General features: G+C 57.5%; 8 protein-coding genes across 8 annotated transcripts; 4 read left to right on the top strand and 4 right to left on the bottom strand.

Moving 5' to 3' along the window:
- Positions 1-784: 784 nt before the first annotated feature.
- B0H64DRAFT_404767 (uncharacterized protein) lies at positions 785-1,166 on the top strand. The gene has a single exon (XM_062804401.1). The coding sequence runs from the start codon at positions 820-822 to the stop codon at positions 1,039-1,041; it is 222 nt and encodes a 73-aa protein (XP_062657038.1). The 5' UTR covers positions 785-819; the 3' UTR covers positions 1,042-1,166.
- A 1,268-nt stretch (positions 1,167-2,434) lies between these two features.
- On the top strand, positions 2,435-3,769 carry B0H64DRAFT_215645 (uncharacterized protein). The gene has a single exon (XM_062799500.1). It carries the CDS (start codon positions 2,533-2,535, stop codon positions 3,505-3,507), a length of 975 nt encoding a protein of 324 aa, XP_062657037.1. The 5' UTR covers positions 2,435-2,532; the 3' UTR covers positions 3,508-3,769.
- Positions 3,770-5,611: 1,842 nt separating this feature from the next.
- B0H64DRAFT_215589 (uncharacterized protein) lies at positions 5,612-7,778 on the top strand. The gene is made up of 2 exons (XM_062799498.1): positions 5,612-6,974; positions 7,032-7,778. Exons 1-2 carry the CDS (start codon positions 6,097-6,099, stop codon positions 7,426-7,428), a joined length of 1,275 nt encoding a protein of 424 aa, XP_062657036.1. The 5' UTR covers positions 5,612-6,096; the 3' UTR covers positions 7,429-7,778.
- A 722-nt stretch (positions 7,779-8,500) lies between these two features.
- On the bottom strand, positions 8,501-10,308 carry B0H64DRAFT_215599 (pyridoxal phosphate-dependent transferase). Its single transcript, XM_062799499.1, has 2 exons — positions 9,809-10,308; positions 8,501-9,743 (listed from the first exon to the last, which is right to left on the bottom strand). The coding sequence occupies exons 1-2, from the start codon at positions 10,178-10,180 to the stop codon at positions 8,715-8,717; spliced, it is 1,401 nt and encodes a 466-aa protein (XP_062657035.1). The 5' UTR covers positions 10,181-10,308; the 3' UTR covers positions 8,501-8,714.
- Positions 10,309-10,962: 654 nt separating this feature from the next.
- On the bottom strand, positions 10,963-13,443 carry B0H64DRAFT_404759 (glutamate decarboxylase). The gene is made up of 5 exons (XM_062804400.1): positions 12,726-13,443; positions 12,644-12,671; positions 11,974-12,591; positions 11,310-11,918; positions 10,963-11,224 (listed from the first exon to the last, which is right to left on the bottom strand). The coding sequence occupies exons 1-5, from the start codon at positions 12,962-12,964 to the stop codon at positions 11,171-11,173; spliced, it is 1,548 nt and encodes a 515-aa protein (XP_062657034.1). The 5' UTR covers positions 12,965-13,443; the 3' UTR covers positions 10,963-11,170.
- An 877-nt stretch (positions 13,444-14,320) lies between these two features.
- On the bottom strand, positions 14,321-15,844 carry B0H64DRAFT_215495 (kinase-like domain-containing protein). The gene has a single exon (XM_062799496.1). It carries the CDS (start codon positions 15,449-15,451, stop codon positions 14,519-14,521), a length of 933 nt encoding a protein of 310 aa, XP_062657033.1. The 5' UTR covers positions 15,452-15,844; the 3' UTR covers positions 14,321-14,518.
- A 350-nt stretch (positions 15,845-16,194) lies between these two features.
- Positions 16,195-17,185, top strand: B0H64DRAFT_215540 (uncharacterized protein). Its single transcript, XM_062799497.1, has 3 exons — positions 16,195-16,251; positions 16,345-16,375; positions 16,432-17,185. Exon 3 carries the CDS (start codon positions 16,476-16,478, stop codon positions 17,106-17,108), a length of 633 nt encoding a protein of 210 aa, XP_062657032.1. The 5' UTR covers positions 16,195-16,251; positions 16,345-16,375; positions 16,432-16,475; the 3' UTR covers positions 17,109-17,185.
- Positions 17,178-18,441, bottom strand: B0H64DRAFT_215474 (uncharacterized protein). Its single transcript, XM_062799495.1, has 2 exons — positions 18,259-18,441; positions 17,178-18,156 (listed from the first exon to the last, which is right to left on the bottom strand). Exon 2 carries the CDS (start codon positions 18,028-18,030, stop codon positions 17,263-17,265), a length of 768 nt encoding a protein of 255 aa, XP_062657031.1. The 5' UTR covers positions 18,031-18,156; positions 18,259-18,441; the 3' UTR covers positions 17,178-17,262.
- Between the last annotated feature and the right edge of the window lie 1,394 nt (positions 18,442-19,835).

Raw genomic sequence — 19,835 nt, 5'->3', positions numbered from 1 at the left:
CCATCAATTGAGCTTTTTTATCGCACACAGACTACATCACAAATAGTTGCGGGCGATGGAGTATTGTTTTTGTTGTTGCTGTTGCCTTTGGCGAGATGATCACCAGATCATCTAAACGTACTGCTTGTCTGTCATCCTTCGGAAGGGGTGTAGGGAGGGGGGTCTGGCCTCGAGCGGCCTGACCTGGCTGGCCTGGGCAAGATTGATGAGATGAAGGAGGGAGTTGGGGTGAGGGTGGTTGATGAGATGAGATGGCCGACGGAAGGAATGAGGTGGATGACGGAAGGATTGAGATGGGTTGAAGAGGGATGAGGTGGGTTGAAGAGGGATGAGATGGTTAAAGAAAGTGCTGATGGTTGAAGAAGATGAGATGGCTGACGGAAGGAATGAGATGGGCTGAAGAAAGTGCTGATGGCTGAAGAAGATAAGATGGTTGAGAAAGGGGTTGGAGGTGATGGGAGAGGGGCTGGCTGGAATCCTCTAAGGGGGGGGCAGGAGAGGAAGGAAGAGAAAACGAAGACAAAAAAGAAGGGGATATGAGTATGAGGCAAAAGTTATCTATCCTCATGCGTCTGTCCGTCCGTTTTTATGCGATCAGTCACTGCGGCGACCACCTGGTTTTGGTAGCATGCATGGCCTGCTTGTTGCCGGGTATGGCTGGGTACCTATGCTATACCGTACCATGCTGTGCCGCCGCCTGTGGGTGGGTGCTTAACATTCTGGTGTTTTCTTCTCTTTTAGTTTGTCAAAAAAGGTAGCATGCAGCGAAACGGAATATGGAACTTGTGTTCTTTTCAGAGAGTTGAGTCTAGCTGACGGATGTGCTCCTGTTTGTGCTTGGTGTGTGTGTGGTTGGGTACCGAGTTGGTTGGGTGTGGTAGGCTGTCAGCTTCCTCCTCTGCTCACCTCACCTTTCCCATCTCACTCTGCCCTCCTCACCTTGCCCATCTCGCTCTACCCATCTTGCTCTCCCTACCTCGTTCTGTCGGTCTCAATCTGGGAAAGGGGAATTACGCCATACTGCCGCAGGGCGGTGGGTAGTGCGGGCGGCTACCGGGGAAGACGGATGGGCTTGTGAGAGCGGCCGTTGAGGGGTGCAGGAGGAGGAGGATATGTGGCACAGCGTTAGAGGATGTGTGGGTGGGGGGAGATGGGGGGAAGGAGGGGGGGTTCGATGATGTGAGATCAAGAGGGGGAGGGGCGAGATCAAGAGGGGGAAGAGGGGGCACGGCAGAAGGATCAAAGATTGTTCCTGACAACGCCACTGGGGAGGAGGGGAGCGGGATGGCCCGGGAAGCTCAACCCCTTTTTCGCGCCGCTGGGTGGCGTGAGTAGGCCACCGGCTTTCGTGGCACGTACAGTCCGACGGTAGGTAGTTGTGAGTCTCTACACAGTAGGCCTGCGAGCTCCTCGCTCCTCCACTCCGTGCCGTAGACCGCATTCATGTTGGGCATCCGGGATCGAGCTGCGTGAAAAATGTTTGCCCAGGGACAATGCTTCCATGTTGAAGATCCTCCCACGGCCAGTAAACACCACCCGCCGAACACGGCGAGACCCCCGACGCGGCCATGGGCTTTCAATGGATGCATGTTGTTCTGGAGCTTGCCACACTGCGGAACGGCGTCGTCAATCCTCCATCCAGGCTCCGGTTCATGACGAGTTCTCGGGGCATTTTGGCGCCCTCGTGTGCCTTGCGAGCTTGCATGGCACTCATGGCCATGGTGGCTGCTCATCGAACCGCCACTGTGGAATCCGAGGAGCTACAAGAACATCAGACGGTGGCGTGTCCATCCACGGCTTGTGGACATTACGGAGGGCGCCCAACTGCCGATTCATTCTAGCATCTGAGCTCCCTCTCACTACAAGGAACATACCGGTCGAGTCGTGGCAACGATGGCGTGGCTTGGGCTCCGCTGGGTTCGTCTCAACTTTCCGCCCCGAAGTGCAATACTACGACTGTATTCGCTGCTGCATCGTCGAGCCACATCTCGCTTCTCCGACCCATTCGCCCGCTTCTACTTGGCTTGATACAAGGGCATCGAGTTGAAGGACGGCAGCTGCCGCGCGCATCTCATTACCTCTCGTCGACGACTCGAATATTCACATGTTGCCGAATCCCGAATTACAATCACGTCTCCTCGGTGCATTTAATTGCAAGGAGGTATTCTAGTAGAAGACCTAACTCTCATCCAGCAGTAGGGCCGATGATATGGCATGCTGGGCGTCTCGGCTTCACGCCTCTCAATGCTGGTGCCTAGAGTGTATTCGCTGTGATGTCGTCGAAGAGGATATTGCCTCTTTCCCACCCTTGCTCTGGTGGGCTTCTTTTTTCGCATGAAGTTGAAGCCCAATCTGGAAATGAGCAGGACGGTGGCTGTGAGGTATCGGTCTCCATTCGTGGCGAGGGACGTGCGTGGGGACAGGAGGCCCTAACAGTAACGCGCGGGTTTCAGGAGGGAACTTGTTAACGTTGCATGAACAGAGAGAGGCCGAGGGAGGGGATTTGCTGCTGTGCTGCTGTCGACGGACTTGATGGCCTCGCTGGGTTGTTGCCCGGAGCTGAGGTTGGGGTTAGGGATGTTGAAGACCCCGGTCACCCGTCATCCATCGGGGAAGGTCCGTCATTCGGGAGATGTGCGGAATGGGGCAGCTGGTTTTGGAGTTTGGGATCGACTTGCACTTTGGAATTTTGGTTGGTCGTTGGCTTGTTTGGTCCGAAAGTGCTCACCACGACCTCGACTCCCTCGACTCCCTCATGTTTCCCCCATCAGACAATTGAAACCAACGGTCGACTGCATGGAAAAGGATTTGCAAACCTCCGCTCAGGGTGGTGGTCGGGCCGTTGTGGCATGGCATGCAAGGCACCCGTCGGAGGATTGGAGTTTGCCTCGCAACGTTGCTTACCTTTGTGCCTTTTCACCTGTCGGTGGGACTACCGGTATCCGCGGTGGCGAGTTGCTCGCATTTTTGTGCGAGATCCTCTTCAGAAAAGTGAAAAACAAACATGCATTTGCCCCGCTCGGCGTCGCCATTCCCGCCAGAATTGAGCAGCGTCTCGCCCACGGAGTCATGGCGGCTTCCTGCGTTCTCAACAAGAGTTGTCAAGTGGTGATTTGTGCTCTCATCGGGCACATGTGGGGAAGGAAGGATGGTGACAGGCGGGGCTTGAGAGCCCGACCCCAGGTTCAGGGGTGTCGGGTATGGAGGTTCTGTGCTGTCGAGAGATTTTCTCCGCCCCCTCGATTGCAGGCCGAAGCCGGTTTCTTGTTCGGTCTCCATCCCGTTCATCAGGTGGTTTGTTTCTCGTCTATTGCTCCTGGTTTGATTCCACAGCCGCTCAAGTTGAGATGGTGCATGAGCGCGCGGCTGTCTCGACGATCAGTCCCAAGGTTGGTGGTCGTACACTGGATCGTCTGGCGTGTCTCTGGTCGGGGTTCGCCTGACCGGGAGACCGGGCATGGCAAGGCGCTTTTTGAGGGCTTGCCCACTTTTTGTTCAGCCCACTGAGATCAAGCTGGCGGGGCAGTCGGCGGGGCTGCTGGCGGACTCGCCGCCATACGTAAGCAGCAGGGAGGGGTTAGCGCAGGTGACGGGCAAACACAGCGCTTGCATCGCGGGAAGCAAGCAAATGGGAGGCATCGACTGCTTTTTATGGCTCCGAGTCGGGTAAACTTGGCGGGAAACATTCTGCTATTTTGGCAAATGCCAAACGCTCACTCCTGCACATGTTGTCTTACTTTTTGCTCCTGTCTCTCCTATTCTGAGCGACTTACGAATAGAACGCGCAGTACAACTCCGGCAGTCTGCTGCAGTCTGCAGGCTTCTATGTGGGTGGCCCACGCAAACAGACTCCCGATTAAGGTGCGGTGAGGCCAGATCGGGTGGGCGCGTGGGTGCATCTGGAATCTCGTGGTGGTCTGACCTACCCCTGCGGCCGCCTACCTTTCTTGATCGCTGGAAGTTGAAACACAAGTGCCCAAGAGGGTGGGAGAATGTGGACGAACAACTCTTCGAGGAGTCGCTCTACCCGTCATTCGTCCGGGCTGAACCAATGGCACCGGTGGTTTCCGCCTCTGACAGGAAGGTTCCAGGCGTCGTGTTGTGGGTATACGAGTCCCACTCGGCAGTGGGCTGCCTCGATACCGTCGTATTTGGGACTTTTCGACTTGACGCAGCATCGAGCCCGTTTTACCAAGCCGAAGGGTTTTGACAATTGGAAGATGCCGTCCTCCCGTCCCATGTGCGCAGCCGCATTTGACATGGGCTCCCCCTGTGCAGACTGAGCAAACACCGGGTATCCAACTGAAGAGGCATGACAGGTCCGTTTTCCTGGTCCCGATGTGATTGATGAGCTTGGACTTCAGGTGCAAGGACCGAGGCACGAGCCTGCAGTTGCCAGTGGAATGGCCGGGCGGGGGCCACAATGGTACGGTCGACTAGGGGTCGAGGGGCTTATTCGGGGGTTCTGGCTGGGCACGACTGGGATGCTCGGTGTTTCAAGTTCATGCGCTCGGCCAGTCGGGCGGCTGCGGCCAGGTTCCCCAGGATCTTGCCCAGACCACCACTGCGCAGAGGTCCCCCCTCGAGGGCCAATCAACCCTCCGTCAGGGCCGACAAATGCGGCCAGGTACCCTCGCCCGCTCATTGGACAGCATTTTCTGCACCCCTGGCATATCGAGATCCACAGGAGCCGCTAGAAGCGGGATACCCCTGTGGTTTTTTTTTCTCTCAGGCCTCCTTCCCCTTTTTGGCTGCACGACGAATCCTGGTTGTGTGCCATTCTCGATCCGCGATTCGGCAACGACGTTGAAAAGCCCTGGCTAAGCTCCGGCAAGGGGGAGGCCAGCTGCCCCACCTCTCAAAGTGCCACTGGCAGCGAACAGCCAAAGACGAGCCAGCCAACAAGGTCGCCGTGCCTGTCGCCTGTCACACCAACGCTTTTTTGTCTCTCAGTGAGACATGTTCCCATCCAAGACCACGGGAAGCGCGACGCCCACGGCGGTCACTGGAGAGAGAGCCTCCACTGCAGCTCAAACTGAGCGCGCGGCTGCCATCACACTTGAATTATTCGTACACACATACAGGAGGCAAGTAGTTATCCGGCACAGTATACAGTAGGTACTGTATTTGGGGTGAAAATGCCGAATTGGGAAGCTGTGGAATCCTGTCAGTGTCACTCGAAGCGGAAAATATTGCCCTTGACCCATGTCGCTGTGGGCGGCCGACTTGCCACAGGCCCGCAGGATGGGCAGCAAGCGGGGGTTGATCGTGCAATTCCTGGCACCGGGAAAGAACGAGAAAGGAACGAGACGAGGCCAACCTCGAGGGCCACAAGGCCACATGTCTGGGCATCGAACATCGGACAGCCGATGGGCCACGTCGCCCCCCGTCTATCCCCCCCACCTCCTTCCGGGCTACCCCTGCCATCCCAACCGGCGTCTTACCCACAACGGGAGAGTCACTTGTGGTAGGCTTGGCTCTCTGGACGCTTGGGACGAGAGGACCCTGTTGAGCCTGTGCAGCTAGTGGGGTTCGAAACAAGCCTGCGCTGCTCGACCTATCAGCCCCTCCCACCCAATCATTAAGGGACGAACGGGGGAGAACAGAAACATCAGGATAAAGGGAGCACTCCCCGCCCTTTGTCGACGCTCTTTTTATTCTCTCCTCATCACCCACGGCATCGCGCCTCGTACTCTCCTTCAAACCAAACAGCTCCAGGCACGGGCTTCATTGTCTTTTTTTCACTTCCCATTGTTCTCGCAACAACACGGTCCCTTGGAACCACTTTCACACACAATTTTGAGCCCGGTGCTTTTCGATTGTGATTCACGCAAAACAAGCCTATTGTTCCTCAATAGCGACAAGCCAACACAGCACAAGCTTCACAACCAACACACACAAAGCCCCTTCATTCCTTCTTGAGGCTCCCGAGCAGCGCTCGATTTAAAAGAAGACAACAACTGCTGGTCCTGACAGTGACTACTTCGCTCCCTGCAACTTGCAAAACTCGCCCATCCGGCATCTTTGAGCGCGCGATCGCACAAACGAAACAACCCCTCCAAAACTCCAAAAAAGCCAATCACGACAACTTTCAAGATGTTCAACAACGGATTCACCACCGGCGCCCTTGCCCTGCTCGCTGGCAGCCAGCTTGCGGCCGCCCACATGGAGATCACCTACCCGGCTCCTTTCCGCTCCAAGTCCAACCCCAACGCCGTCAACATTGACTACACCAACACGGCGCCCCTCTCTGACTCGGGCTCGGACTACCCGTGCAAGGGCTACCACTCTGACCTCGGCACCCCTGCCGGCGCCCCCACTGCCGAGTTCGCTCCCGGCGGCAACTACAACTTCACCGTTGCTGGTGGCGCCCCCCACGGCGGCGGCTCGTGCCAGGTCAGCTTGAGCTACGACCAGGGCAAGACCTTCACCGTCATCCAGTCCATCATCGGTGGCTGCCCTCTCGCCTCCAGCTACCCCTTCACCATCCCCTCCGATGCCCCCGAGGGTGAGGCCATCTGGGCCTGGACCTGGAACAACAACATCGGCAACCGCGAGCAGTACATGAACTGCGCCGCCGTCACCATCGGCGGTGGTGGCAAGCGCGAGGTTCAGCAGCGCGCCTCTGCGGCCTTCTCCTCGCGTCCCCAGGTCTTCGTCGCCAACGTCGGCAACGGCTGCAAGACCACCGAGGGTTCTGATGTCGAGTACCCCGACCCGGGCCCGGATGTTGTCAACAACGGTGGCAGCGTCGCTCCCCCCGTCGGCAGCTGCGGCTCCACTGGCGGTGGCGCGGGTGCCGGCGCGGGTGCTGGTGAGGGTTCTGGCTCCGGCTCCGGCTCTGGCTCCGGCTCTGGTGAAGGCTCTGGCTCCGGCAACGGCAGCGGCAACCAGGGTGGCGATGCGCCGAGCTCTACCGTGCAGGCCACGGCTGCTCCCGCTCCCACCCCTTCCGACCCTCCCTCGCTCCCTGGGTATGTGTTCACTAATTCTACCGCGTCGGCGTGCTCAAGCTTACCATCTTCTACTAGTGGCGTCTTCATCACCCCTCCCGCTGCTGAGCCCACCACCCTTGTCACCCAGACTGCCGTCGCTCCTCCCGCTGCCACCGGCGGTGCTGGCTCTGGCTCTGGCTCTGGCTCTGGCTCTGGTTCGGGCTCTGGCTCCGGCTCCGGCTCCGGCAACACTGCCGGCGCGCACGCTCAGGGCACTGCCTGCACCGAAGAGGGCGCCTGGAACTGCGTCGGCGGCACCTCCTTCCAGCGCTGCGCCAGCGGTGTCTGGTCCGCCCTCCAGGCCGTCTCCGCCGGCACCGTCTGCACGGCCGGCGAGGCTGCCTCCCTCTCCATCGAGGCTATCAGCTCCAAGCGGCGCGTCCGCCGCTTCCGCGGCGCCTCGGCCAAGCTCCGCCTCACCCCCCAGGCCTAAGGGTCTCAGGGTCGACGCGCGTGCAATTTCACTTCTCTCACCGGGTGTTGGTTTACACTACGGGCTTGGGTCGCCAACTGTTTTGGGGGCGGCCCATTTTTTGCATGATTTGATTGCATCACTTCTATACCCCGTTGGCTGGTCTTCTTCTTTCTCTTCGTGGGACGGGGAAGGGGAGGCGCTGGTCGACTTTGATTGTCACTCGTTCATTGAGGCATAGGGAAGCCAAAGACTTTTTAGCCCTTCGTCAGGCGTTTGACCATTTTTTTTCTGATTTCTGCTTTTTGTTATCTGGATTGGCAAGCGGGCTGGGTGTATGTAACAGTACCATTGAGAGATCTGAGGGGCACTCGCTAGAGAAAACAGGGGATTTGGGAACTCAAATTCGGGATACACATGACATAACGTGGATGAATGATACTTTACCTTTCGGTTGACTGCGCCTTGCCACTTGACACGAGCTTCATGTGATTAGGGATGCGAGTTTATGCATTGTGTTTTGTGGAACTATTTTGGGGGCCAACCAGCTCCGTGTTTCGTTTCATGAGATGATCTTGTGTGGTTGTGTTCATCTTGCATAGGGTGATCTAACAGGACACTTCTATAGCACAGCAGGCTAATAAGTTACTTCTAGAAGCCACTGTTTCGTTTCCACACCGATCTGTCACCTGTTTGGCAAAGTTCTGGTAACAGCCGTGGCATGACATCACACGCTCACCAACACAGATGGTGTTGCTCGCCAGCCCTCGTCATCGCTCACCTGACTGCCATTGATCGAACACGATCCATGCACAACCTCGGCGGGTGTACGAGATCTCCGTTTAACAAACCAGCTCTTGTCACTCGTTCAACAGAGTAAATCGGTTTGCAGCGATCCGCTTACACCAAGCATGGCAAACGGGTTGCGCAGATACCTCTGTTCCGCGAGACAGGTTGCAACGAGGTACTTTCTGTCCTCAGTACCACCCTTCCCCATCCACTAAACATGGCAGCGGCGTAACGCAGTTGTACTTTTGCAGGTCCGCTTTGTCACTCGTGTGCTCACGTCACGAATCGTAGCTACTTTTTACACGTTCATCGGCATAAGATGAAGACGTCACGAGTGACACCATCCAGACGTGGTCATGTCATGCTTGAGCAACCAACTTGAAGGCTTTTGACTCCCAACTCCATCTAGAGCGAGCGAACGAAGCACGCACTTGAGATCTAGACACCAAATCCAACCGAAGCAACAAACGGCCGAGACCGCTCTCCCCTTTCCCCCCAACCAACAGCCATCCATCTCCCTACTGCCTCGTCGCCACAATTGCCTCCTCCAGAATCCCCAACCCCTCCCGAATCTCCTCCTCACTCATCACCAAGCTCGGCACAAACCGCAACGTATTCGTGCCCGCCGTAATAACCAACAACCCCCTCTCCCTCGCCGCCCTCACAATCCCCGCCGGGTCCTCACTCAACTGCAGCCCCAAAATCAACCCCCTCCCCCTCACCTCGCTCACCAACCCGGGGAACCTCCCCCTCAACCTCTCAAACCCCTGCCTAAACACCTCCCCCTTCCTCACCACCCCCTCCTGCAACCCCTTCTCCGCCAACCTCTCCACAATCCGCACCGCCACCCGACACGCCAGCGGATTCCCCCCAAACGTCGTCCCGTGATCCCCGACCTTGATCATCCCCGCCACCCGCGCATTCACCAGCGCGGCCCCGATGGGGAACCCGTTCCCCAGCGCCTTCGCCGTCGTCACCACATCCGGGTGGGCCTCCGCAGGCAGGTGGGCGTGCGCCCACAGCCGCCCCGTGCGCGACAGGCCGCACTGGATCTCGTCGTGGATGAGGGTGGCGCCGACGGCGCGGCAGCGCTGGGCGAGGGCGGTGAGGAAGGCGTCGGAGGCGACTTGTACGCCGCCCTCGCCCTGGATGGGCTCGACCAGCACGGCGGCGGTGGACGGGGTGATTAAAGAAGAGAGGGAGGGGATGTCGTTGAGGTCGCCGACGCGGCAGCCGGGGAGCATGGGCGCGAAGGGGGCTTGGTATTTGGGGTTGGGGGTCGCGGATAAGGCGCCCATGGTGCGGCCGTGGAAGGCGTTGCGGAAGGAGACGATCTCGTGTTTGGCGCCGGAGGGGTCGGCGGTTTTGGCGGCTTTGCGGGCGAACTTGATGGCGGCCTCGTTGGCTTCGCTGCCGGAGTTGCAGATGAATGCTGCGGTTGCGTCGTGCATGCCGCCGGAGGCGAGGGTTTGCTCGATTAGGAGCTTGGAGAGCGTGCCGGTCCAGGGGTTGTAGTAGAGGTTGGAGGCGTGCATGAGGGTTTTGGCCTGGGAGGGAGGGGGTGGTTAGTGGGTGGGTGATGTTTGGGAAGGGGAGGGGAGGGGTGGGTTACCTGCTGGGCGATCAGGGTGGAGATCTCGGGGTCGCAGTGGCCGAGCGAGTTGACGGCGATGCCGGCGGTGAAGTCGAGGTACTTCTTGTTCTCGATGTCCCAGAGGTAGGAGCCCTCGCCCTTGACGAAGACGGGCGGGGGGCGGGCGTAGGTGGCCACCATGTAGGGCGCATGCTCGCGGACGAGGGCGGCGCTGGCCGAGTCCTCTGCCGGGTCGGGGTTTGGCAGGGCAGCGTCCCTCTGGATCTGGGCGGGCGTCACAGACGAGGCGCTCGAGGTGGGTACGGTGGTGGCCTGGGAGTAGAACCGAGCTGCCGCTGGGCGGACACTGCGGGCGGCGGCGACGAGCCGCAGGGATGTGCGAAAGGCCATTATTAAGTGACTATGTATGAGACGAGAAAGCCGGTAGGCAATGGGTGGTAGTGGTTGAAGCAGGTGAGAAGGATGAAAGAGAACGAAGAGGAGGGACTCGGTCGAGGGAAGAGAGAAAAGGTAAGATTTCGGCCAGACCGCCGAAGAGGAATTAAAGCAAGTAAGCCTTCCTGAGATGTGGACGACTTATACCCTTCAATGGCGACGACTTGGCTTGTTAGTCACAGCATTGGTGTCAACAAGAGTCATGTTTCATTTCACAAAAACCTCAAAGCGATGTCGGGAGCCGGGATTTGACCCACACCACCAGGAAGTCTCTTATCGATAAGCACCCTCTGGCCAAAAAAAGGCGAACGGGAAAGAAAAGCAAGAAATCAAGCAAAAAGAACAAAACAAATAGAAAGAAATCGAGAAAAGTAAATAAAATAAAAGAAGGGGGGGTAAAAGAAAAGTAAATGGAGTAAATACAGTTTCTTTGGGTTCCAGGTCAGCGTGGCCTTTGTTTTGTTCCTACAGTCGAGGACGACTCCAAGTTTCCATTGTCGGCATCTGCGCTTGGAGTTCGGCTTTTTTTGTCCAGGGGGTGAGAAGGCACTTGGCGAGGTGCGGCGGCCCATCAAGGTTCTCGCGGCGGAGGGCAGTGAGAGCAACAAAGGGGAGGGAAACAATTTATTGTTAAATTTGTTGCCTTCTAGTTATCCCGAAAGTCAATTGGGGGGCTATCTCGTAAACAAAGATGAATGGCAATTGACTTTTACACCAACCATCACGCGCAATCGAGATGCCACAAAAAAGTCATTTCGTTTTCCAGACTCTAGCAGAATCTATGACTCAACTCAAATACAGATGACACGGAAATAAAGCAAAAAATACCCTCGCCGACTTCAACCAAATTAAGACATCGCGATAAGTCATTAGTCATGACGAGCATGCAATCCGCGGCGCCAGCAGCTCCTGGTTCAGGGCATCCCCGTCTCCCCTCGTTACGTGTTAGCAGACAGCGTGAGTCTTCCCAGTCTTGCCCTGGATCGAGTGTTTCTCCTTCTACAATCACATTGTCAGCACCACGGCTATTGTCACATAACGACAGTTCCAAGTCAGCCATAAAACCAGAAGGAAAAGGCCTTACCCGGTACTTGGGATGGTTATGCGGCGCCTTCCCGCTCGCCGTGTGGTGCTTGTGGATGAACTCCTGCTGCTTCCTGATGCTCTCGCGATCCATCTCCTCGAGCAGCTGCTGGCTGAGCTTGATGTCGGCAATCAGGGCGTCGCACCGGTTCTTGGTGAAGTCCTCGCGCACGACCACGCGCAGCATCTTGAGGTCGTTGGTGTGGGGCGCCATGGTGTAGGCCGGGACGACCCAGCCGCGCGACCGCAGGGCGTGGCCGAGCGAGAACTCGTCGTAGTTGCGGCCCTCTTGCGCCGGCAGCCGGAAGGCCACCAGCGGCAGGCCCTCGCCCGACTTCTTGGACATGATGACGAAGCCGAGCGCCTCGAGCGAGTCGGACAGGTAGTTGGCCGTGCGCGTCAGGTTGCTCATGATGGCGCGGTAGCCGTGCTTGCCGAGCCGGATGAGCTGGTAGTACTGGCCGATGACTTGGCTGGCGCCCTTGCTGAAGTTCAGCGTGAACGACGCCTGGTCGGCACCCAGGTAGTTGATGTTGAAGACGAGCTCCTTCGGGAGATACTCGGCGCTGCGCCAGACGACCCAGCCAACGCCGGGGTACACGAGGCCGTACTGTAAGGGTCAGCCAACATATGCACTGACGGTATCGCTGAGGGGCGCATGTTACCTTGTGCCCGGACACATTGATCGAGACGACGTGGTCTAGTCGGAAATCCCACTCGAGATCGGGCACAACAAACGGCGCCACGAACCCACCACTGGCCGCATCAACATGGATGGGCGTGTCGAGGCCCCTCTCTGTCAACAAATCGTTGACCGCCTTGACGTCCTCATACTCGCCCGTGTAAGTGGTGCCTAGAATGCAGCAGATGCCAATGGTGTTCTCGTCCACCAGGTTAACCGTCTCTTCGGGGTCGATGACGTAACGGTCCTCGGTGCAATAGACGAGCTTCTCTTCAATCTCGAAGTAGCGCGTCGCCTTCTCCCAGCAAACCTGCACGGCCGACGACATGACAATGTTGGGCCGGTCGGTCGGCTTGCCTTCGGCCGCCCGCTTGTTCTTCCAGCGCTTCTTCATGGCCAAGACGCCCAGCATGATAGCTTCAGAGCTACCGACACACGATGTGCCGATGGCGTCGGCATCACTGGAGCCGATGGGGGCGTTGAACAGGCGGCCGATCATGGAGACGCACCGGTTCTGGATATCGGCTGACTGGGGGTACTCCTCATAGTCGATGAAGTTCTTTGAGAAGGACTCGGCCATGAGTTTCTCAGCTTCGTCTTCCTGGGGATTGTTAGGACACAGAGCTAGAAGATACACTGCCGATCAGACCTACCATGTATGTCGTGACAAACGAAGCCAGGCTTTGTCTCGGGTTAGCCTCCCCCTGACTGGATTGGAGCGAGTGGAGGACTCACTTCAGCATGGGGTTGCCGTCCAGGCTCAGATCGTCCCTGATCATGCGGTAGGCCACGTCCTTGGGCATCTCGCCCTCGGGCATCTCATGCCGTGGCAGGTCCTGGGCGGCGAACCTCGACCCGTAGACGCTCGTGGTGAAGCTGTCGTCATCGTTGGCTAATTGGAGGTGGACCTTTTTGATGCCGTCGGCAATCTTGTTCACGTCATCCTTGGGCTGGATGGTTTGGAGGTGCACCATGTTTGCGGCTCAGGGGTCGGTAGAAGCTTTGAAGGTCACAAGTAGCGAAACTGATGAGATATCCGAAGTCAACGACCGAGGTTTTATAAACGGCAAAGCAGGTGTAAACACCTCCTTTTTCGTTTAGTTTTGTCAGCTATCGGGTGATGCAAACGCGGCACACATGCGGACGGCGCTGGATATCTCCTGATCCGGTGGTGGGGGTCTGACAGACGGGAGTCACTCTAGGAAGCAATTGGAACTTTGACGAGGAAATAAAGCTGAGGACAGGAGAGAGGAAGGAGCCATGGGACGAAGGAGGCCGCCCCGCGCCAGAGACCAGGACAAACGGAAAAGAGGGGTCAAGCTCCAGTTGGCAGGTGCAGCACAAAGCAGCTGCTTCCGCCGGAGAGTGTGCTCCCCAATCGGCTGTGCTATTGGGCAGCTGCGATGCGTTCCAGGTTCGTCCTCCATCCCTCCTCTGCCCGGTTTCTGCCCATTGGCAACCCTGTCCTCGCAGTCCCTTAGTCAGGGAGGTGCATGTCCCTGGAAGGTGGGATGCGAGAGCAAACCGGGGTTGCTTGTGTTGCTGCTTCGGCACTGCTCTCACAAAGCTTGTTTTATGCAGCCCTGTCGATCGGGCTTGGCGGATTAGTTGAGTGAGAGAGGAACGAGTAAGTTTCTTCGACGACCCCTAAGGACGATAAACAAGTTGATGACATCATCAAACGAAAACGAATATACGCCGAATCCACCCATCATTAGATCCAAGACGAACACCGAGCAATATGCAACATTCAAGCATGTTGCTCGAGGCTCTCGCCTCATGGACAAAAAAAGCCGAACTCCAAGTGCAGATGTCGGCCATAGAAACTTCGAGTCCTTGGCTGGAGGAATATAATGAAAGTTATCCTGAAGCCCAAAGAAACTCCATTTACTCCATTTCCTTTTTTTTTTTCACCGTCTTCTTTTATTCGACTTAGTTTTCTCGATATCTTTTCATTTATTCCCATGCCGAAGCCCAAAGAAACTCTATTTGCCCCATTTCCCCGTTCCTTTCACCCTCTTCTTTTATTTGACTTAGTTTTCTCGATATCTTTTCATTTATTCTTTTTGCTTGGTTTCTTACTTTTCTTTCGAGTTCGGCTTTTTTTGGCCAGAGGGTGGCTCTGTGGCTGAGCGCTGGCTAGGGGTTCCCATGACTCGAGCCCGGGGAGACAAGAGCGTTGGGTTTTGAGACACAGCGGGAGTTCTGGGTTGGGCAGCATACATCTCACACGCAACATCATGACACGATACCCCGCTAAAAAGCCGCCGCGTCCCATCGAAATTACCTACCTATGCAGAAGGGCGGCCTCGGGCTACTGGGGGGGGTAATGGGTGAGGTATGAGGGGGATTGGTACAATCGTTCGCGTTGTTGGTGAGGGTTGTACTGCACTGAACTAGCTCGCGGTGTTTGGGTGGGACATGTGCTACGGCACTCACTAGACGAGAGACGAGGGGATACAACCAAACAAAGAGGTCATGGCAACCTCTCTAGCGGCTCAAGAGGCGGCTTGCACGGTCGATAGCTTTTATTGGAAAGCTAGCCAGCCGTCGATCACCTCCGCAAAGCCCTTCGCAGCCAGCTTCCGCGCAACGGACCGCCGCCAGTCCGACTTTGTCTCCTCATTATCGTCGTTTGGAAAATCCATCCCAGACGACAGGTGGAACTTGGTCCGAACCCACTCCCTGGGAACGTAACCGGCGATCTCCCAGTCAATCACGCCTATCCCGCGAGTGTCGGGCTCGACAAGAATATTGCCGGGGCCGAGATCACAATGATAAAACACCAGATCCGCCACATCCATGCCCATACCAACACAATTCCGCCGCAGCACTTCCGGCTCAAGACACTGATCATCGTTGGCCAGATACAGCTCCATCACCTGACCCCCGTCCACACCACAAACACCACCCTCCCCCGTCCACTCAACCATCTTCTCGCACAGCCCGGCAACCCGCTCGACATAGTACTGCCGCAGCTCATCGCCCATCGCCGGCCACGCCTCCGTGAGCGTCACGCCCGGCACGCGGGAAACCACCAAATAGTACCGGCCGTCCCACTCGCCGTGGTAGAGCACGTCAGGGATGCGGCAGTCCAGCGGCTCGCTTTGCGAGTGTAGGAACTCGAGGGTCGCGTGCTCGGGTGTGACGCGCGGATGCCGCCGGTCACGGGCCTTGATGAAGGCGCCGCTGCCGGCGGCCCAGACGGCGGATTGGTCCCCCGCGGCGTACACCCTCGGTAGTATGGCTGATTGCGCGGGGTGGGGGTGGTGGTGGGAGGGGAGGGGGGAAGGGGCGTCGGAGAGGACGAAGAAGCCGCCCGAGCCGTCGGACCAGGATGCGTGATGGGGTGATTGGGGTGCCTTTGGTTGTCGGGAAAGTAGTAGTCTTTCGCCGAGCAGCCAGGTATTTTCGTCGACGGCTTGGATTGAGTCGTTGACGTGGGCTTGGGGAGACGACATATTGCAGGCGTGGGAATTAACAGAAGCTTCTGGTTGGGATCGACCGGATGCGGGGTAGGCAAGTGAGGAAAGGAATTAGGGAATTTGTGAAGGGAGGAAGAAATAACTTGAAAGAAAGAGAGCAAGGTTACTGGTTTTGAGGGCGTGTAAATCTAGTGTTGGTCGTTGGCGTGAGCGGGGGCTTGCTGCTGGGAACCGCCCAAAAAGGAGCTTGTCTGCTGTCTCTGGTTGGCTGCAGTGACCCAATCGGCCGGAACCCCTTCCCCCCTCAGGTTAATGCTGAGCGGACTGTTGGGGACACCTAGAGGCAGTGCTTAGGCTCGTGAATGGCATACTGTTTACAGGGGAGGGTGTTGTTATAAGCGAGGCGGAAACGTTGGTACCATGACAATCTCGTCTAACACCCACCTAATGTTTGTTTACCTTTTCCGCCTCATCACCAGTCTTGGCTGGTGTTTTCCGTCTGCAGAAGAAGACAAGTAGAAATAAGACGGACAAATGAGACGGTGGGAGAGTGCAGACGGAGGGGCTGAGCCTACCCAATCAACGAAGCGGCATGTGGATGTGCATATTGGGGTGGTGGGGATGACAGTTGTTTTCTCAGGTCCCATCGAGCGGGGAACAACCTAGCGTTTCTTCTCTCCGGCACCAAGTACGCTGCGGATGCTCTTCGGCGCCGTAGATTGACATCAACCACCTTCTCGAGCTATTCCGTCAGGGTGCTATCAATGCGTCTCGGTCGACGATGGCGTTTTCTCGGGAAAACCAGGCGCCGTTGACATACGATGAGATGGGAAAAGGTAGATAGATCTCTTCTCTCCATTCGGCTCTCTCTCTTTTCGTTGTAGCTATCGTTGTATTGAACTTGTCATCTCCCATTTACTTCACTTGAGCCAGGAATATAATATGTCTGGCTTAGTCTCTGTAACACTACCCCCCCAGACCCCAAACAGTCCTCGGAAGCTAACACACCTTCCCAGCCCTCGCATCCCTCGACGGCGAGATCGGGGCGAGCGACCTGCTCATGAGCGTGGCGCCGCTCCGGCTAATCTCGGTCGGGGGCTCGCTGGCGGTGCGGGTGTGCCACAACCGGGAGGCGTCGTACGACATCGACTGCATCCTGGACCCCAACATCGCGGCGGCGACCGACTACCTGGTGGAGCTGCAGCGGGCCATCTCGGCGGTGGCGGAGCAGGGCGGCTACATCGAGGACTGGCTGAACCGCGAGGTCGAGCTGTTCGTGTCCAAGGACCGCCGCATGGACCTCTTCCTCGAGTCGGTCCAGCAGGGCATCACCATCTACGAGGGCGCCAACCTCGTCATCTACGCCGGCCGCCTGAGCTGGGCCCTCGAGCGCAAGGTCCGCCGCATCGCCCACGCCCGCGACCGCCGCGGCAACAAGGACGTCGACGTCTCCGACGCCGCCGCCCTCGTCCGGCTGATGCGCCAGACCGGGGAGCCGCCCATCAGCTTCCGCTACATCCGGGAGCTCAACCTCAACGGGTTCGAGCTGCCGCCCACCGACGACGCCATCCAAGAGGTCGCCGAGCTCTACGCGGAGAAGTACGGGGAGGTGGGCATTGCGGATATGGTTTGGGATGCGGAAACGGCCAAGTGGAAATACCAGGGCCTTCAGAATGACTGGGTGTGGTGCTGAAGCGGGGGATGGGGGATGGGGAACGGGGGGGACGGAGCATGGGGATCATATCCCAAGCTGGAGGGTCGGGATTGGGCACGGTGTCACCAAGTAGCAGCACAAATTTTAACAATTTTCTGGTCGCGCGTGGCTGTCAAGGTTCGTTCGGGGCCTATCAGACGGTGTAGAACCACCCGGTCGCCATGTAAACGTTGCGGCGATGGAGCGGGCTGTCGAAATACGCGTCTTCCTCTGGGTGAATAACGAGCTTCTCCTGCAGGGGCGGCACCTTGGCCGTCCACGAAGGGCGCGTCTCGGGCACGAAGGGCGGCGGGTCGGCACCGCCGTGGCGCACGATCGGCTGGTCGGTCCGGCGCAGGCCGAGCTCGAAGCGCCAGGTGAAGGAGTCGACCAGGATGTCCGCCAGCGCCGCCATGACGGCGTACTGCTCCGGGTCCGCGCACTCGGGATCCGGCAGGTTGGCGACGGCCCACCGCGGCGACGACCGCCGCCAGAAATACTCGGTCTCGTACGTGATCATGTGTCCGTCGGCGGCGCAGAAGGCCTCGTAGAGGCGGTAGAAGGACCGCTGCGGCGTGTCGCGCGCGCGCCACAGCGGCATGGAGCGGAGGTAGATTAGGTCGCGGACGCGGCAGCGGACGCCTTCGGGGTCTGCCATGATGGCCCTCGGCGGCGGTGGGAGCACGGCGCGGAAGTCCCAGGCTGGGAAGGGCCAGAGGAGGCGCAGGACGAAGAGGTAGGCGTTGGGCTCTGGCGGGTGCTTGAGCGAGCGGGCATGGCGCAGGGCGTTACGCAGACCAAGACCGGTCTGGGTCGGCAGGAAGCGACGGCGGAACTTGATGAGAGGCCACCGGTATTTCAGAGGCAGATAGCGGAAGTTCCATAAGTAGATGCATATCTCCTTCAGCCGTTGCCAGAGCATCGCTCGTGGCGGAGAAAGGGGGTTGGCTGGGTCGAACCGTAGCCCACCGGAAGTGAAGACCCAGACAGTCTCTCTATCGGCGGTGGATGTTTCCCGCTCCTCGCTCGTCACTCTTCGCTCTTCGTTCTTTTTAAAGACGTGTTAGCGCGCACATGTCGATCTCCGGAACAAAAGAATAATAGAAAGAAAAAAGAAAAAAGAAAAAAAAACCAAATAAAATAAACCAACAATTATCACTGCAGGCGCATGTTATTTTAAGCCAAAGGCAGGCCCAGTCTGCGGTCGCCGTGACCTTCAATAAAACGTGCGTAACTATTCGGACGTGGCCGAGTCTGGCGGTGAAGTTGGGGCGTAGATGCCGGTTTGAGTTTTGTTGTCGAAAAGGGAAGACGAAGGCGGAAGGCGGCAACCTGAACGCGGAATGGACCCTCACGAGAGACCCTTGACGAAGCAATCCTAGCCCGCCATGTGACTGGTCAACGGGGCGGTCCGCCAATGCGCTGTGGCCCCTGTGACGTCACTGGCGCGAAACGGAGCAAACTGCCGTCAGCGCTAAACGGTGCATATTACCCTTGTTACGGTACCCGATTCAGGGGCACGACAAGGACGGCGGGATGAACGAAAAAGGGAGCACCAAAATAGACACCCAAGCTCCTGACCGAAAGGGGGTAGCGAGTGTACAAAGTGTACGCTCGGACTAGAGAGCAAGCATACTTGTATACCCAGTCACACAGGGGCAGCCCCCCCTTTTCTAGTCCGTCAGTGACACAAGAACCCCCCCCCCTCTAGCCAGTAGGCAGGTCAAGCAAGGAAGCACAAGTCACCAAACAGATGGACTACACCCAAGTCGCACAACGATCAACCTAGTCCGGGCACACGCCCAATCACACAAACACGGCACCACACACAGCTTGACGGAGCAACACCCGCGAGTCGAAACTCTTGTCTTGTATTGCCAATGACCCGACATCCCAGCCGACATGCCCCAAGGCCTCAAAGCAAAGCATCCATCGACCCACGCCGTCTGTCTATACGTAACAGCCGTCTCCGCTGCCGCGGCACCACCACCTTCCACAAGGCAAGGTCCAGTAGCACAGTCGTCCCACCCGACTAGACATGAAAAAAGAAGAATACACAAACAAGGCTTTTTTATTTTGCTCTCCGAGTCCCCGACCGAACCCATAACCCCCGAAATCAGATAGCCTCCACCCCCGCCCACCGCCGGCCGTTACCCTGTTGGTTTGTCTCCGTAGAGAGTGAGTGACAAGAAAAGGAAGAAGAAAAAAATGGATATTAAACTGAGAACCGAAGGAAACATGAACATTGTGCCGCCCTTCTCGGAGAAGAGGGGGTATATAGTATAGGGATGGTATCAAAGTAATGCAACGGAGCCGCCTGTCCTGTTCCTCTGGCGCCGCAGGAGGAAGGGAATGATGTGTACGCTTTATGCGTGTCAGAGAGAGGGAGTGTCTGTGTGGGTGGCGCGGGTGTTGAAGGGCTGAAAGATTGGTGCGGTGTGTTTACCGGTGGAGGGCGGTTGTCGGGTTGTCTGTCGTGATCGTGTGTTTATGCATGGATATATATCGGAGGCCTTGGAATCTCCGGTCGAGGGGTTGAAATGGCATATGCGGCTTCGTATGTCTCGTGGCTGGGGTGGCGGGCGATGGTTCGAACCGGCCGTGACCGCAGCCGTGTTGTCGAGGTGCCGTTCGTGGAGGTAGTCGTGGTATCGTCATGCTATCCCCGCCTTTGATTCTCTTCTCCTCGTGTGTTCTCCCCTCTCCTAGCTCGATTCCGTCCTATCC

This window comes from Chaetomium fimeti, assembly GCF_033439085.1.
Source record: "Chaetomium fimeti strain CBS 168.71 chromosome Unknown B0H64scaffold_6, whole genome shotgun sequence".
Taxonomy (NCBI): domain Eukaryota; kingdom Fungi; phylum Ascomycota; class Sordariomycetes; order Sordariales; family Chaetomiaceae; genus Chaetomium; species Chaetomium fimeti.
This window is presented reverse-complemented; position numbering and strand designations above follow the sequence as displayed.

Bases quoted from the DNA above. Each gene is read 5' to 3' on its own strand.
- B0H64DRAFT_404759 (XM_062804400.1), bottom strand. From the start codon at position 12,964: ATGGTGCACCTCCAAACCATCCAGCCCAAGGATGACGTGAACAAGATT. The intron at 12,592-12,643 runs GTAGGTCTGATC...AACAATCCCCAG, and splicing joins CGTTTGTCACGACATACATG to GAAGACGAAGCTGAGAAACT. The intron at 11,225-11,309 runs GTAAGGCCTTTT...ATGTGATTGTAG, and splicing joins ATAACCATCCCAAGTACCGG to AAGGAGAAACACTCGATCCA.
- B0H64DRAFT_215589 (XM_062799498.1), top strand. From the start codon at position 6,097: ATGTTCAACAACGGATTCACCACCGGCGCCCTTGCCCTGCTCGCTGGC. The intron at 6,975-7,031 runs GTATGTGTTCAC...ATCTTCTACTAG, and splicing joins GACCCTCCCTCGCTCCCTGG to TGGCGTCTTCATCACCCCTC.
- B0H64DRAFT_215599 (XM_062799499.1), bottom strand. From the start codon at position 10,180: ATGGCCTTTCGCACATCCCTGCGGCTCGTCGCCGCCGCCCGCAGTGTC. The intron at 9,744-9,808 runs GTAACCCACCCC...CCTCCCTCCCAG, and splicing joins CCACCCTGATCGCCCAGCAG to GCCAAAACCCTCATGCACGC.
- B0H64DRAFT_215645 (XM_062799500.1), top strand. From the start codon at position 2,533: ATGGCCTCGCTGGGTTGTTGCCCGGAGCTGAGGTTGGGGTTAGGGATG.
- B0H64DRAFT_404767 (XM_062804401.1), top strand. From the start codon at position 820: ATGTGCTCCTGTTTGTGCTTGGTGTGTGTGTGGTTGGGTACCGAGTTG.
- B0H64DRAFT_215474 (XM_062799495.1), bottom strand. From the start codon at position 18,030: ATGCTCTGGCAACGGCTGAAGGAGATATGCATCTACTTATGGAACTTC.
- B0H64DRAFT_215495 (XM_062799496.1), bottom strand. From the start codon at position 15,451: ATGTCGTCTCCCCAAGCCCACGTCAACGACTCAATCCAAGCCGTCGAC.
- B0H64DRAFT_215540 (XM_062799497.1), top strand. From the start codon at position 16,476: ATGAGCGTGGCGCCGCTCCGGCTAATCTCGGTCGGGGGCTCGCTGGCG.